The following is a 16772-nucleotide window of genomic DNA, read 5'->3' on the forward strand; positions in this document are numbered from 1 at the left end:
AACACAGTAAATAAATAAAAATAAATAAAAAAATAAATAAAGGTTGAATTGACCTTTGATAATTGAATGATTCTTATAGAGATTTCTCATTAAGACTTCGAATCCGAATAAGAATACGAAATCCATTGTAATGTATTTAGTTCTACTTCATACTTGCTATAGTACTGACATTCAATTCGCTTTCTGATTCTGATTCCGACTCGGTCTTAATGATAAATCTCTTATTGGTCGTTTGGGATTAATAATGGAAGTGCTAAAAACGATGTAAAAAAGATACACAGTTGACTGGCACCTAATTATAAATAATTTAGTAATCGATGCAATAAGTCGAAAAGGGAGATAAGCTGCACCAGATGGTATCATTTCGTCCATTTAGGACTCATCTGACAATCCGCACTCATAAAACCTACTTTATCCCAACCGCAACAATCAATGACGTTACTTTTTTTACTTTACATTTTCCGCAACCACGAAAAACTACTTTATGTAAACCGCAATAATGACGTTACTTTTACCGACACATTTTCAAAATCGTATCTCCTAATCATCCGGTATTAGATTTAGAAAATCTTTTGAGAGGCTGTTTACAAGGGTTCGCAATTATAATATAATCAGTTGATATTGGTCTAGACTCGATTCGTAAAGCACCATGAGATCATGAACTTGACAATTGGCGAAAAGTGGCAAAAATCATGTAAGGACGTGCCAGGTTTGTTGGTGGAGGAAAGCCGGAGTACCCGGAGAAAAACCACCGACCAGCGGTCAGTACCTGGCAACTGCCCCACATGGGATTCGAACCCGCATCCCAGAGGTGGAGGGCTTGTGGTAATATGTCGGGACATGTTAACCACTCGGCCACCGCGGCCCCTTAAATTATCAAACAATTAAATGATTGTGACAGTGAACGAAAATTGTCCTTTCAAATGTCAATGTAATAATTATATTTTATGAATAAAACATTTACATCTGTATAGTTGGTCATTTTATTCTGCTGTCTGTGATTTGTTCGATTAAATGAAAAGAATTGCTGTGTTTTTCACAACTTTACTTACTTCTTCTTTGATGTTAGTAGTGTGTTTTGTTATTGAAAAAATACTAATCATCTGTTATTGATATATGAAAATTACCATATTTTTCGGCACTGTGTAACACCATTAAAGAATCCCAGTATATGGCAGAATATATACATTATATTACAATTATATTATCTTAGCCTCAATATTAGCACTCTGAATCATTTAGCTATAATTACTGACATTTCAATTGCTAAATGATAGTCATGGGGAAACAATTAATATTCCGTGTATAATGAACAAATGACACCAATTAAAGAAATAATAAAGTATGATTTATTATATCTCTCAAGTAATTATTTTACAATAAATTAAGCATTACCGGTTACATATTAAAATATACAATATAATTATACTGATACAAATTGTATATTATACAGTTCAATCTTTCAGCAAACAAATTCATGATTTGAAGATTTGTTTATTCACTTTTCATTTAAGTTACAAGGGTATGAAATTGTGTACAATTATCTTTAAAATTCCTATCAAATGAATGAGATAATTGAATTTTTTAATTATAATTGCAGATCACCAAACAACCAGACAGCCTGATATATATGACAAATTGGGTTAATTTAATACAAAGACAAAAAGATCTGGCCCCGATTTCTCGAAACAAATATTCAGACTTAATTCGTCAAAACTTAAGTTTTCTCCTTACCGGTATGTGAAAATTCATAACTCCAGTCACTTTTTGACTGAAGTTTGTTTCATGAAATAAACAACTTCATTTCTACCTAAGTAATACCACAGAAGGTGATGTGTAAAGTGTGAACAATAAAGTGTAGTACATACATGTACATGTGTGTTATATAATATGATGTCAGAGTCAATGGCACATCTGGTATCAATGTAAAGCATAGATTCAAATTACCTAGATAACATCAGCCAGCCCACATGGATAAATCAATGTATATATGTCAAAAAGACTCATACTGTGCAACCCTATGATGTTCCTGTCTAAGTATTGAAAATGACTTTGGCATTAAATGCCTCCTGTGTAGACCCTAAAATTACTTGGAATTACTTGGAAGTCTGATTAATTACAATAAACAAAGAACAATTACATTTACAATTTTAAGTACACAACCCTCACATAAATGACATGAAAAGCTACATGATTACATTGAGTTATTACATTGAACATATTGCTTACTGTATTTTTCTATATTTTGAGTAAGTTACAGTGCAACATTTAAAATTTTTGGGCAAGTTTTCATCAATTGATCTTACAAATGTACAGTATACACTTTTTTAAATGATATTCATGCATGTTATAGTAAAGATTCAGAATCTAAATCTTTTAATGCTATTATATATACTGTACTGAAATTGAGTATCACAGGAGTTAGACGTTCCGTCAATACATATATAAAAAATACCCCTATATATATATATTTCTAAACCAAAAAAAAGTACGTTTCCATGTAATGCAGTATATTATTGACAGAACGTCAAACTCCTGTGATAGTATACATGTACAAAAATGGGCGATTTTGACATCAAATTTGCTGTTTTGTTTCTCCGTAATATCAAAAATATTCATACATTTCAGTTAGAAGCCCGAATACTTTTTTTAGATGCAATCAGCTCTTTAACTCGTTTTGTATGCTAACGTTAATATGTAGGAAGTCTACACAGTAATTAAAGTACTGTTTTTTTTTAGTAACGTAGCCTAACAGAGAATGTGAATACAGAACTGATCATATCATAATTCATAACTGATAAAAAATTAATTACAATTTAAAGTTGTGTTCTGTTTAAAATAGATAAACGTTAGGATCTAGCCCCCCACCGTATGTTTGTGTGTCTGTTTAAAATAGATAAGAGTTAGCGGACCTGTTTCAACAGCTGAGTAGCTCCATATACTATTTTTACGCATTTACATAGAAAACATATTCTAGTGTATTCTGTTTGCTTAAACATCAGACTTGATAGCGCGAATTGTCGTCCACAACAGCTGAGATCTAAACTCTTTACATCATTTGCTGATTTATATCCTTCTTATCACAAAATTGATTATTGTTGATACACGTACCTATCAACAATCATTATTATTTTGTCTATGCTATTGTGGTATTCTGTATTTGAATATCACAGAGTTATTTGCCCTTACGGTACGTTATTGATTGTCATGTCATGTGTGACGTCATACTTTTAGAGAAATCGACGATATTTTATCACAGTAAATAATGACGTCACAATGTATACCTACCCGCAAGGGAAGCAAATCTGTAATAAGCAAAGACGGAATAAAATCATATTGTAGCCTTTGAATTGGCAAAAATGACGCGATTACTTGTAAATCTCTTATCTTTCATCGAAAACACGTGTCGTCTTTATTTACCTCTTTGAACACTAAAACCTCTTCTAAGCTGTGGCATTTTAAAACCTATATTTCATTTTGATAGGAACGTAGTAGATAATTTATGTTTAAGCATTACAAAAATGAAAAATAATCATTCTGAAAAAGAAAAGTCGAAATTGACAAGATGAACGAGTCGAGAAATTGCATTTCGAATTAACAAAGATGTTCATTTTTACATAACTAAGTTTTTATCCATGATTTTTCAGAACATGATGAGTGCCTCTGTGACCGTGTTCTGCACGTTTGTGTTGGGTATACTACTCTGGAAACTGACCAGTGTAGTCCGTACGTATAAAACCTACATCGCCCTTTACACATCAGATAAAGTCATCACGTTCGGGAAGTTTCATCCACTATGGGGCCATTTACATTTGGTAAGTGACTGCTTATCATGTAATGAACATGTACAATATATATTGTGCAAATACTATGGTAACTGATTTCGACAATGCGGTACTGCTGCCAAGCTGAGAGCGACAGTACTAGTGCGACGATGCGCAAAGGGAACATTTAATGAAGAAATGCATTTATCTTCCCCATCATTCCCCATCAAGGGTCACGTGACATTGATTAGGAAATGGGGGAAATAGAACACTTCGAAACAGCTTCAGTTGATTTTTGCATCGATTTCGAGTTCGGTCTAGTCTTTATATAAAAAAGGCCCAAGTACATTAACACAATACGTTTGTGAATTCCGTTATACCGGGTATATTGAATGGATTAAACTGTTGTTTAAATACGAATCCGATTCATTGTATTAATAAAAATGAATTGGTTCACTCATCAAACATCCAATCTGCCACATTTTCGATGTATAATTCACTCTGTTAGCTTTTAACATCATATGACATGTAATTGTAAAGGGTAAAACCAAATAAATAAAAGAATCAAACGTTACAAAAATGCAAATGTAGTAATATAATGTAGTTATAACCCAACATTTTTCAAAATGAGTTGCAACAAATCATACTTCTGTTAACCCGGAAAAATATGATGCTTGCCACTCAGAAGCCATAGACCGACCTGTAACTAAATCATAGCTGATTATCGAAAAACCACGTACTTTTATTTTGAAGTAATTAAGTAAAGGAATTTAGTTTGTGTGTTTAGTTTTGCGGTCCCTATAACAACTAATGCATTACATTTCTTTACTTGTAGCTGTAGTGCGATAACAGAAACGAAACTTAAGAAAATAATACAACTACATAGAAGACAAAAGATAAACATTCCTACATCCATGTCAATGTCGAAAGAAGCGTATGAAAGTGGCAGATATTTTTGGTACATTCAAGGCATCTAAGCATTAGGTTGTTCAGCAAGACTCCAATTACATTTTTCCTCATTCTATAACAAATGATAATTAATAATCATTTACATACCCAGTTAAGACACCGGTACTTATCTCCTTGCTACTTGTCTTAGTTACGACCGCAGACAGCACTAAAATGTCGTTTGTCTAATTACACAGCTGTAAGACTACCAGCTGGTTATTGTTATGCAAACAATACATAACAAAAGTGGTACAGAAGTTATTGAAAGAGCTACCTTCAGATATATGATTTCGAACCTTTTGATATATAAATAGAAACTGAATAAATATAGATATATGAGATATATTGTACATGATCAATACCATATAGGATTTCGAACCTTTTGTATCCAAACAGTAAAGCCTGACTTCCAATCACAGGTGTATTACCTTTCAGATAGCTCCGCTGAGTAATTTCCTGGAGTTGGTTGAGAAAGGGATGCGTGACACTGGTAGAAAGATAACCTGTCACTGGATGGCTTTTATGTACCCGATCTTTGGAGTATGTCATCCAGACACAGCCAAAATTCTCCTGAAATCAAGCGAACCCAAGAACAAACAGAAAGGGGGCGGCTACTTCACACTTCTCCCATGGTTAGGTAAGCATTATCTGTTATCCGAGACTATGGTTTTATTCTCAAGTTAAATCTATACGTGTTTTAGGGAAATGCAACAGAATTTTTATTTCAATTCGATTAATAGATGTTATCAGTTGTAAAAAAAAAATCGGATGATACAATTGAGAAAAATCAGTATTCAAGTGGCATTCTCTTTGTGTTAATATACACAAAATAAAGCTAGAAAATACATACCCGGTATTTTCATATAAATTCCAAATTTCAACATATTGCATTGCCCATTCATATACAAATGTATCTGTTACAGGCGATTTTTTAGATGAAAACGCACACAGGCTCACAATCTACGCATAAGAAACAAATCAAATTACACAAGTCTTAAGAATAGCTTAATTTTGTGTCAAAGTATTAGTTTAAGTCTATTGATATTATCTATATTATATAAATTCTAATATTTTGTATATACATAGTACTGTGTAGCCGATTATTTTCGAGGAACAAAATTTTCACGATTTGATTTAAAAAAGAGAAAATCATTTGTTAGCGATTTTAAGTTTTCGCGAAAAGGATTTTAAAGGTACGGTAGATATTCTACGGCGGCGTATTAGGGCCACTACAAAACTTTTTATTTATCTTGTACGTACAAGTTATTATCTTGTACGTACAAGTCTTGTACGTACAAGTTAGTATCTTGTACGTACAAGTTAGTATCTTGTACGTACAAGTTAGTATCTTGTACGTACAAGTTAGTATCTTGTACGTACTTAGTATCTTGTACGTACAAGATAGTATCTTGTACGTACAAGATAGTATCTTGTACGTACAAAGTTAGTATCTTGTACGTACAAGTTAGTATCTTGTACGTACAAGTTAGTATCTTGTACGTACAAGTTAGTATCTTGTACGTACAAGATAGTATAATGTTGAAACTCTCGGTATTAAGGCTTTGGCTGGTTTACTCTCACAATGCATCGCATGCTATACGTATATTACGTAAACTTTGTTTAAGCCAAAGGAGAGAAAAGAATATATGTTGTGGAGTTGTAATGCTGTGATAAGTTTCCGAACACTTATATGTAAATGTTTATAATAGAGTATTTACTATGATCATCATTTGGACAATAATTGATGTGTGTATATATGTCTAATAAACACAAAAACACATATGAAATATTTTGTTTTGCTTTTGTTGTCTTTGCAATCAGTAACTCATTCGAATTAGGGCATAATGCCTAGGATTTTTTTCGGAGGCAGTTAATTATTTTCAATACTACTATTCTGATGTAAAATAAATGCTCAAACATATCCAATAATGGCATCATTGTGAAGTATTTAACTTTTATTACTGAAGAAAATTACGAATTTGTTTAAAAGATAAAACTTATCATTCATCGGAGATGTATCATATCCATTTTATCACTAAATGTATCTTATCTATAAAACAAGCGACTATACAGTTTTCTCGAAAGGAACTATACAGTGTCAGTTTCAAAATAATGCAAGTGACTATACAGTTTCAACTCATAATCCGGCAATTTCAAATTACGATTGTGAAAAAGATATTGTTCTCATTAATATATATTCATATTTTTAATATAATAAACCTGTGATCGTGCTTGAAGCAATGTAAAGTAGACCGACTATCTTTAATTACGAAAAAATATCAGGCGGGTGACTCAATTCTGCGGTGATGAACAGCAGTTCAACTCAACTTGTATGTTCAAGATACTAAGTTGTACGTACAAGATACTATCTTGTACGTACAAGATACTATAAGTTGTACGTACAAGATAGTAACTTGTACGTACAAGATAATAACTTGTACGTACAAGATAAATAAAATTTTGTAGTGGCCCTAATACGCCGCCGTAATATTCAATCAATCATTTCTAAATCAAATTTTCGGATCAATGTTCGCGATCATAGCAATGTGACGCGAAATCGCGAAATTAACCGGTTATACGGTATATCATATATGGATTACCAGGTGACGGGTTACTGATCAGTGATGGTAAGAAGTGGGAGAGGAACAGACGACTGTTGACGCCCGCCTTCCACTTCGATGTACTCAAACCATATGTACCCATCTATAATAAAGTCTTTGACATCTTCTTGGTATGAATCCCCGGCACCCTAACGAAAACGGTATCCGCATGACTTTATGAAATATTTAGAGAACTATAGGTTTATAAATCACCAACGAATCCTATCTCAGATTATTGACTTTTTCTCTGCAATTCACAATAATACAAAATATTCTGCAGACGTATTCGAGAAGAAAGAAAAAAAAACAAGAAATAAAGAAAGAAGGAAAGAAAAAAACGAGAAATAACATAACTCGCTTTAGAATAGATAAGAAAAATAATTAAACAACATAACTCGCTTTAGAATAAATGGTTCAGCCACCCATCAATATTGTTCTTTTGCTTAAGGACACATTTGAAGAAGCGTCCATTAGCGGAGAGAGTGTTGAGATTTACCACCGAGTAGGCCTGGCTACACTAGACACTCTATTACGCTGTGCCTTGTCCTATGAGGACAACGTACAGGGCCAAGGGTGAGTTATCTTTGTCCTCTAAAATGAAGCTGTAAAGGTACTTATTTAATATATAAGTGCAGTCCAATTTTAACGGAAATATGATAAACTGTGAATTATGATTTATTAGGGTGGATATCAATAAGCATAAGTCGACGGTTCAATACCGGAAGTACCCCTTTACACAATTTGACGATGTACATGCTGCAAAGACAGCGCGAAAAGCGCTAAAGTAAAACTACCGCTAAAATAAGTAGGTTTACAGTATACTGAAGCAGCAGTGACTAATGATGCGCCCCTTCATTCGTTCTTTTTGCTCATTTAACATGGACACATGTAAACATGGACATTTACGTGAGGTGGATATTTACACTAGTAACGTGGAGGATGTTTAAGTGCGAACATATATCCTACGCTTAATATTTTGTATATGTATATATATTATATATTTATATATGCCCCTATATAGTCAATGGGAGGGGAGTTTGCGTTCAAATTAGCGTAAACGCAACGACGTATGAATACAAACCCAGAGTAGGATCGGACTACCTCTAGTTCACGCTTGGGTAAGATTTTGCGTCATAATCTAAATAAACTTTAATTACTTAATCTACATTTTACCTTTTCACATATGACAGATTTGCTTTGAATGAAGAATAAACTAAAAAACGATTTCGGTCTTCTATTTGTTTCAAGACTGATCCTTAGGCGGCACAGACAATATCATGCTCGTCATTAGCCTACTCGGTTGGCCTACTGTATGAATTGTAAACAAAGTTTCCTCGTTGTCGGATTCAAAATAATATTAAAGAGTTGTTATTAGATCCAATTAAAATGTAATTGACATCAAAACAGAATTGAGAATATGCGTCCAAGCATTGCAACGGTAATAACAAAAAGAATCGTTGGTCGAGGCTACAACCGGGGGCTTTCCTCGGGAATGTTCGAGGAATTCCATAGTTACATCATTCACACACCATGCAAACACTTGTCTATCATCCGTACAATAAAATAAAAGTCGTGGCTATGAAGAATTTAGTCCATATCGCATACGTAGACCGAAACATACATAACCAACATTCAGCAGCTCAACAGACATACCATTTGATCAACAGGCTATTTCACAGTTACTTTCCTCGGTTGAAAATCAAATATGGCGGCTCGCTCCACTTCGGACTGCATCACTACATAACGATACCGGTAGTCGTTCCGCCTCGGTTATCTCAATTTTTATTCGAAATGGACATTATTGATACATTATCAAATTAAAAAAAACCCAAAATTTAAAAATAATTTAAGGTTTCATTGTTATATTTCAAATCAAACTGCAGCTATAACATTCAACAATCGGAACTATATCTTCGGTCATCCTGACTACCGTAGTTACCCAACTAAGCAACCATCATCGTTTTAAATTTGATGTAAAAGTAGACATATTTACATTGTATGTAAATATAAAGATTGAACAGTGTTTTGATTACCTTTAACGCAATCAAAACACTGTTCAATCTTTATATATATGAAATTATGCCACGAAAAGTTAACACGTGCATTTATTGCAAAATAATAGTATCGCGAAATGTGTATACAGGGAAATCGCGAAACATATATACGTGGAAATCGCTTAATGTGTATACGTGGAAATCGCGAAATGTGTATACGTGGAAATCGCTAAATAATGTATCTATGTTTACAGTAAAATTGATATTCTACTCCTGGAGCAAGTTAAATATTAATTCATATTCATGTCCCGCCATGGAATGAAGGGCATGAAAAAGTTTAATCCATATTGGTTTCGCCCATCGGTTCCATTCTGTTGCGTCTACTTGCGTTCCATTAAGATTTCATACGATGGTGGTGAATAGTCAAAGCGTAAAGTACAAGGGATAAGTAAAGTCTTGTTCTGTGTGATTTATAAAAGTTTTTAACATACCCTTATATCAAGCGTACAATGGACAACATACAAAATGTACATTCATATTGAGACTGTTGAGCGAAAAATTAAAATGTAGTCCAATGTATGTTTCACACCATCCTCGATTACTATCCCTGGTGTTACATGTATATCTACCTCTGGCTATGTCATAACAAAACTGTTCAAAGGCAACAGAACGCACAGGTAATGTACATCAAAATAATCGAATAACGGTTACTGTAGTTGACACTGTGGCTCTAAAGTATGGCTTCGTTTTCTCTGTAACATTCAAGGGAAGTCTTTGCAGGCCCGTGATTGGTCTTTTTTTTCTCCAGAAGAACTTCCTCCAGTTTTACTACGAGATGGATATAATGTCGGTGATAGTAATATATAGAGTATCGAGGATGGTTTTACACCAAAGATGTCAATACCTTGACACTCAATAATGACATATGCACTATTTGCGGATAACATACGGACATATGTAGTAATCTAGATGCAATATTAGTTTATATACATTTAAGCGTAAATTGAAATCCAGGTAGAGAATAGCCGACGGTAAATTTGCAATCTCCGACGTCATAAACATCTTGACGTCATAAGTTGTCTGATGAAATAGCATATTTGGTGATTTTGTTAATGAAACTGTTCAATAGAAATATACTAATTACTGATTGTCCCCCCTTCCAGAACTAATCATCCCTATGTGAATGCAGTCCGGACCCTCACACGGCTTTCTGTGAAGAGAATGATGTAGGTATAAATACAGCAAATATATGCTACAAATTGTACTTTTGTACTTTTATAATAGTATTATTGTACTTCGCTGATAATTATATAAAATATGAGTACAATTTGTATCCATGTATGTATATACAATGCGATCCAGGAATTCAAATAATCTAAATGACAATTTGCACAGTGATCATGTCAGCCTACCGAACCTAAATGTACTATCCCTTCCTCGTTGAAACGTCTTTTTTTGGGGACGTGGATGTGGCGCGCTGGTACGTCTTGCTAGGCGATTGGGTGCCGTAGATAATAAGTTTGAGGCCTGGATAGGCCACGAGTAATAATCAATAAATTGTCATCCTTTGTTAATTTGAGTTTCTTAAATATGTATAGTAAATATATGCTACAAATGTACTGTGTAGAGATGAAACGTTGAAGTCAGATTTTACAGGGAAAAAAGGGGAAGTGGATCGCGCATCTAGTTCATTTGTTCAACTCTTAGACAATGTAAATGGTCATAGGTGTAAAGTCTTAAACCATTCAAAGATGTCTGAAATATCTTTATTTACTTCTGTTTTCAATCGATAGTTGATAGAATAAATATAATTCTATGTCATCAATTGCCCCCGCAATGGAGATATTACGTCACTTGACATCCACATTGTGGGTCCAGTGAATGAATTCGAATTGTACATTTACATGTAGCATTTGACAGTTACAGAACAATGTTTTTTTTTTGTTTTTTTTGGAACTCTGGCTCAAAAAATTCTTACATGACTTTGAAATTACCTTAGCTATTGTCAGGGCGTCAAACAAAGCAACTAAAGCCTTACCAGTAGCGTACTATTTTGTCATGTTGTGCTGTGGTTCAATTTCAGGGAACCTTGGTTACATCCCGACTTTTTATTCAACATGTCACCAAGTGGAAAAGAGTATATCAAATATGCACAGTTTGTCCATGATTTCGACGAAAGAGTGATCAACGAAAGAAAACAAGCTTTGGTATGTTCAATAGTGCATTTAAAATAGCCAGCAACTGCTGGACGATGTCACTCAAACAAATGATCATGAGATCATTGGAAATGAATGGCTTGTGTATACATCACTTGCTATTTATATAGATATTGGTATGTTAGCAAATCGGCCTTAAGAAACAAAAAACCTAGATTTACTTTTCATGCGGAAATGCAGTGGAATATGTAACCTCTTAACGTGGTTATTTGTGTTGATAATGAATTATTATTATATTAATATGTGTATGTTGGTTTATGATGAACACAGCAAGAGTGCAACGCATGTTTTACATACGTTTGAAAGATGCTCCACCGCCGACAAAGCATAAATGATATTCCTCAGGTGAACAATGATTGGTGTTTGATCGTGTATATATATATTTCTAATTAACACAAAAATAATATAAAATAATATATTTCGCCTTTGGTGCATGCGCAATCCGTACTTCCTTCCATATAGGATATAGTGGCACGGAATTTTTTCGGGATGCAATTAATTATTTTTCATATTTTTAACTTGAAGTAAAATTAGAAGCTCAAACTTTTCAATGGTGGTAATGGTGTAAAGTAAGTAACTTTTGTAACTGAAGAAAAATACTAAATCGTCTGCTCCTGTTTTTGATAGTGAAAAAATACCATTTGTCAGCGGTGGAGCATCTTTAAAACATGCGTTTTACGTATGTTTTGGCCACCATGCGTAAAACGTACGTTTGAACAAAACATGCGTTAAACGTATGTTTAACATATGTTTTACATACGTTTGTTTTCCACCACATGTAAAACGGACGTCTGTTAAAATAACCCTACTAGTTACACGTAAAACATTAGTTTTATCAATGTTATTGAAGACCTGCAATGTTTTTTTTTTTTTTTTTAATGATACTCCAATATGCAAATACATGTTTAATAGCCTCTATGGTTTGGTTCCATTTTATCTATATATGTCTTCTATCAACTTATAGTGAACCTCATATTAGCCTCATAATAGAATAAAGCAGCTTCAATATCGTATGATAATACATGTAGGTCTACAATTATATGTACATCTACTGATTGTGAACAGAAGCAAAACCGCTAATGTGGATTCCGTCTTTTAAATTTTGATTTTAACAGTTCTGAAGACTAATGCTCTAAATACATATGATCAATATCAGCTGACCAGCGCTTCATGATGTACAATGTAGTAGGTCTACAACTGCTGTTTGATCATCCTCGATACCATAGCTCGGTGAAACAATAATAGGTTTCCCTACTTTATAGTAGTACTTTATAGGTTATTGTATGTTTTCAAAACCAGAAGCAGACACCTGTGCTATAGCATGACAGATTCTAATGGCCGGACAAACTTTATTCCGGAAATCTTTATTTATTGTATATTCATAGAATACGGTTTAAATGTTATTCTGAGATCCTGTGTAAACATCTGAAGTTTCTTACTTGATTTCTGGACTCTATGAGCCAGAATTTGAAAACAATTGAACATTGGGCACAACTTCAGTAAACATGTTAGCCTTTAAAATGTAAGTGATAAAGTGACGTTAAGGACAAATTGATGTAGGAAAAATAAAATCATCCTAAGATTATGAAATTTATCAATGTAGTAACTCGTTTGTAAATACAACATACTATGTATGAAAAAAATATCAGTCATTGGACAGGAACCGAAAATACAAATAAAATGGAATTAAACATTACTTGACAAATATATGGTGCAACTTCAAAGACAATGTACATGTACATAAAAAACAAAAAAAAAGTGGATTTTGTAATAGGATCAACGTACGTACGTTTTACATGCGTGGTCCTCAACATGCATTTTACATGCGTTTTAAAACGTACGTAAAACGTGTATGCACTTTTTCCTGTGTACTAATGAATGTATGCGTTAACAGTTGAACGACACATCCACGTTGACAAAGCGTCGTCGGGACTTCCTGGACATTCTGCTGACCGCTCGAGATGAGAACGGTCAAGGACTGACCGACCGTGAGGTCAGGGATGAAGTGGACACTTTTCTCTTTGAAGGTAATTACCAACAAGTCAACTTACAGCACATGTACCTTTTAAATATCTTTTAAATAAGTAATTTTATTATTCATTTGTGATGTACAAGATACGTTAATTTGTCATTGTAACTAATGTAATATTAATATGGAACATTTTATATAAGGCCATGACACAACAGCTTCTTCTCTGAGTTGGGCAATCCATGCGTTATCAAAGAACCTGGATGAGCAGCAAAAGGTTTATGAGGAAGTGAAGATAGTCCTAGGTAACAGGACTGAAGTCACTTGGTAAATATCTTTATATTAGAAATAGACAAACATGCTTATACTAGAAATTCTTCGAGAACAATGATTATATTTGGAATGTAAAAACTAAACATTAAAGAAAAAATCACAGTCCATTTTCCAATTTGCGGATAACCCAAGAATAAGCTAAATTGTTCTTCGGTGTTTAGCCTTAAATGAAATGAAAATCATAATGTTGTTAATACTTTTCACATTTGCTCAACATATGCTAAAATAAATATTCTATTTTAGTAACCATTTTGTACAAATATACATTTTACTCTCGACGATTTACTTTATCTCGAATACTTTTCTTTTATTTTTGCAGGTCTGACACAAAGGAATTTTCCCGCCTTACCTTATTCCTAAAGGAGTCAATGCGCATGTCCTCCCCAGTGTCCTCTGTCGGCAGAATCACTACACAAGAACTGGACTTTGACGGCCTAAAGATTCCCGCCAATATGGAGGTATACGTACTAATACACGCTCTAAATAACCGGACGGACATATGGGGCGACCCTAAGGTATGTAATGCATTGCTTACTTGATAAAAAATTCAATCTGGTGAAATGCGTATGTTTACAAACTGAAGATCGAGTAGGAGCGATAGGTTATTGCCATGAGACCGAGACTTCCTATTTCATCAGATTAAATTTCCGATTATGGAATCACGATTGGGAATAAGCAACAGACAATGTCTATTTTAGACTTCACTTGGGAACTACATGTATAACAGTGCAAAACCTAACATCCACAACTAGAAAACACTAGTATCGCATTGATTAAAATGACAAAACAATTTCAGAGAATATCAAGCTCAAAATAAATCATAAAACTTTTGTCAGACAGTTATTCACAGTTTCTTAAAAATTTTTTTATATTTCATCAAACAAGGTTTTCAGTATAACAATGAATGAGAAAACAAATGTTTTGATTTCGAATTTTCCATGAACGTAGCAAATTCTTATCAAGGTATCAGAAACTAACATGATTTTAATTTCCAGGTTTTCCGACCTGACAGATTTTTGGAGGAGCCAGAAAAAGATCCGTACAGTTACGTCCCTTTCTCTGCCGGGACAAGGTATGATCATTTGTTTGGATTGAAATGTTTTATGAACAGATGCTATACCTTTTTATAATATCCGAGATTTCGGGTGTTATATCGACAACTTTGCCTTGAAATAGCGACTTATACGTGGAGATCTGGAGATAAGATACCAGACACCTTTACAACTTAGATATCCCTCGTCCTTTCACGCTAATACCGTTACGAAAACAAAGTTTTATGTCATGTCTATCTCAGCATCCAACATCCGACTATTCACTTTTTGGTAACAATGTGCGTCCTTCTTGTGGTTAAATCCAGGTACTGACCCCATAAATTGATGGTTTATGTGTTATGGGAACTGCTTCCCCCTAACCCCAACCCCCCTTCCTTCACCCAATCGTTATACATGACTATGTCACCTGATATGTCATACAACAGACTCACAAACAAATAGATACGTGATACATATATTATTTTTTCTTTGAAACTGAATTAATGCGACAAATTTTGCATTTAAGCATTTAAATCAGTCTAAAGAGAAGTTAGAAATCCAGCTTATTTTTGGTAATTACAGAAATTGCATAGGCCAACATTTCGCCCTTGATGAACAAAAAGTCGCCCTCGCCAAACTAGTTCAAAGGTAAACATTCTATGACTTAGCTACTTTATATAACAATTATGTCTGTCCATTTTGAAACATTTTCTGGAAAAAACGATTTCGTAGTGTTGTGTCTTTAAATGAAAATTTAAAAAATAATATGCTGATATTCTCCATAAACTCTTCCATTGAAAATAGTGTAATAAGACCGTGTTCCCATTGCAGATTTAAAGTATTACCTGACCCCGACCACGAACCGGAGCCAAACCCCGATCTGGTCATGCGCTCTAATAACGGAATACGAATAAAACTGGAAAAGAGATCGTAATATTGCTGATATAGATAGCAATCCTGTTATAGGTGTCAGGACATAGACCTATATTCACGATGCAAATCGCCCTGCAGTTGTGTGTATTTAGACATTTTGCATATGATCATTTTTTTTAATCATTGAACGTCTTTCATATTTCATGTTGAATTTGCTTCAGTTGGAATTCATGTGGGTTATGCTTATATTTACATTTGGTTACAATTATACAATGGAATCCCAAGGGATTTTGCATTTATGATGAATAAATCTTTCGTTATCGTCAAGGATGAACATCCATTTAAACAGCTATTTTTTCGTGATCGTTGGCACGACGATTGTGACGTCACAATAATAATGACGTTATGATAAGCGGCTGTAGTTCATAGTTTGTATGAATGCAAACTGCGCTTGGTAAAATAACATAGTAGAACTGCAGTGAAAATATAAATATAAAGGGACATACTTACATAACCATTATATATATATATATAATAAATATCATACTATTTGTAGTAATATATTCTTCCTTTATATGATTTAAAGTCACTGTGTTCGTAAAAGTTTCATGTGCAAAAATATCTCGATTCCATGTTTGTGTTTTGTCATTTTGGGAAATTCATAAAAGCACAACCATCAGCAATAATCGGGTTGAAGGTTACGGAATCACCCTTCGGGTCGCAATTTCGTTTTCACGTCCTCGTCCTCCAGCTAGGAGAAGAATATATTTATTAAGGATACAAATGTTCTGTTAAACATATTTACTAAATGTATGTAGCGGCCACAATCAAAATGCGGATTCTTGATACATGTATATAATTACGGTAGCATGTCAAAGATAAATACTATACGATCGTATACCTGGAGGAAGAGAGAAAGCGATATAATATCTCAGCACTTATAACACACATCGCGTACGATATTCACTTGGCGGTAAAGTTGTAAATGTCTTTCATGTCACACGTACACGACCATGACAACCAAACCAAATGAAATATGTTACT

At 33.8% G+C, this 16772-nt stretch overlaps 1 protein-coding gene across 1 annotated transcript; it reads left to right on the forward strand.

Annotated features, from left to right (window-relative positions):
- Positions 1 to 3644: 3644 nt before the first annotated feature.
- LOC138332008 (cytochrome P450 4A2-like) lies at positions 3645 to 16310 on the forward strand. The gene is made up of 12 exons (XM_069279924.1): positions 3645 to 3815; positions 5148 to 5349; positions 7316 to 7443; positions 7761 to 7885; positions 10470 to 10532; positions 11390 to 11513; positions 13417 to 13549; positions 13695 to 13818; positions 14144 to 14339; positions 14820 to 14896; positions 15438 to 15503; positions 15687 to 16310. Exons 1-12 carry the CDS (start codon positions 3651 to 3653, stop codon positions 15787 to 15789), a joined length of 1506 nt encoding a protein of 501 aa, XP_069136025.1. The 5' UTR covers positions 3645 to 3650; the 3' UTR covers positions 15790 to 16310.
- Positions 16311 to 16772: the final 462 nt, after the last annotated feature.

The sequence above is a fragment of the Argopecten irradians genome, chromosome 9 (genome assembly GCF_041381155.1).
Source record: "Argopecten irradians isolate NY chromosome 9, Ai_NY, whole genome shotgun sequence".
NCBI classification, from domain to species: Eukaryota; Metazoa; Mollusca; class Bivalvia; order Pectinida; family Pectinidae; genus Argopecten; species Argopecten irradians.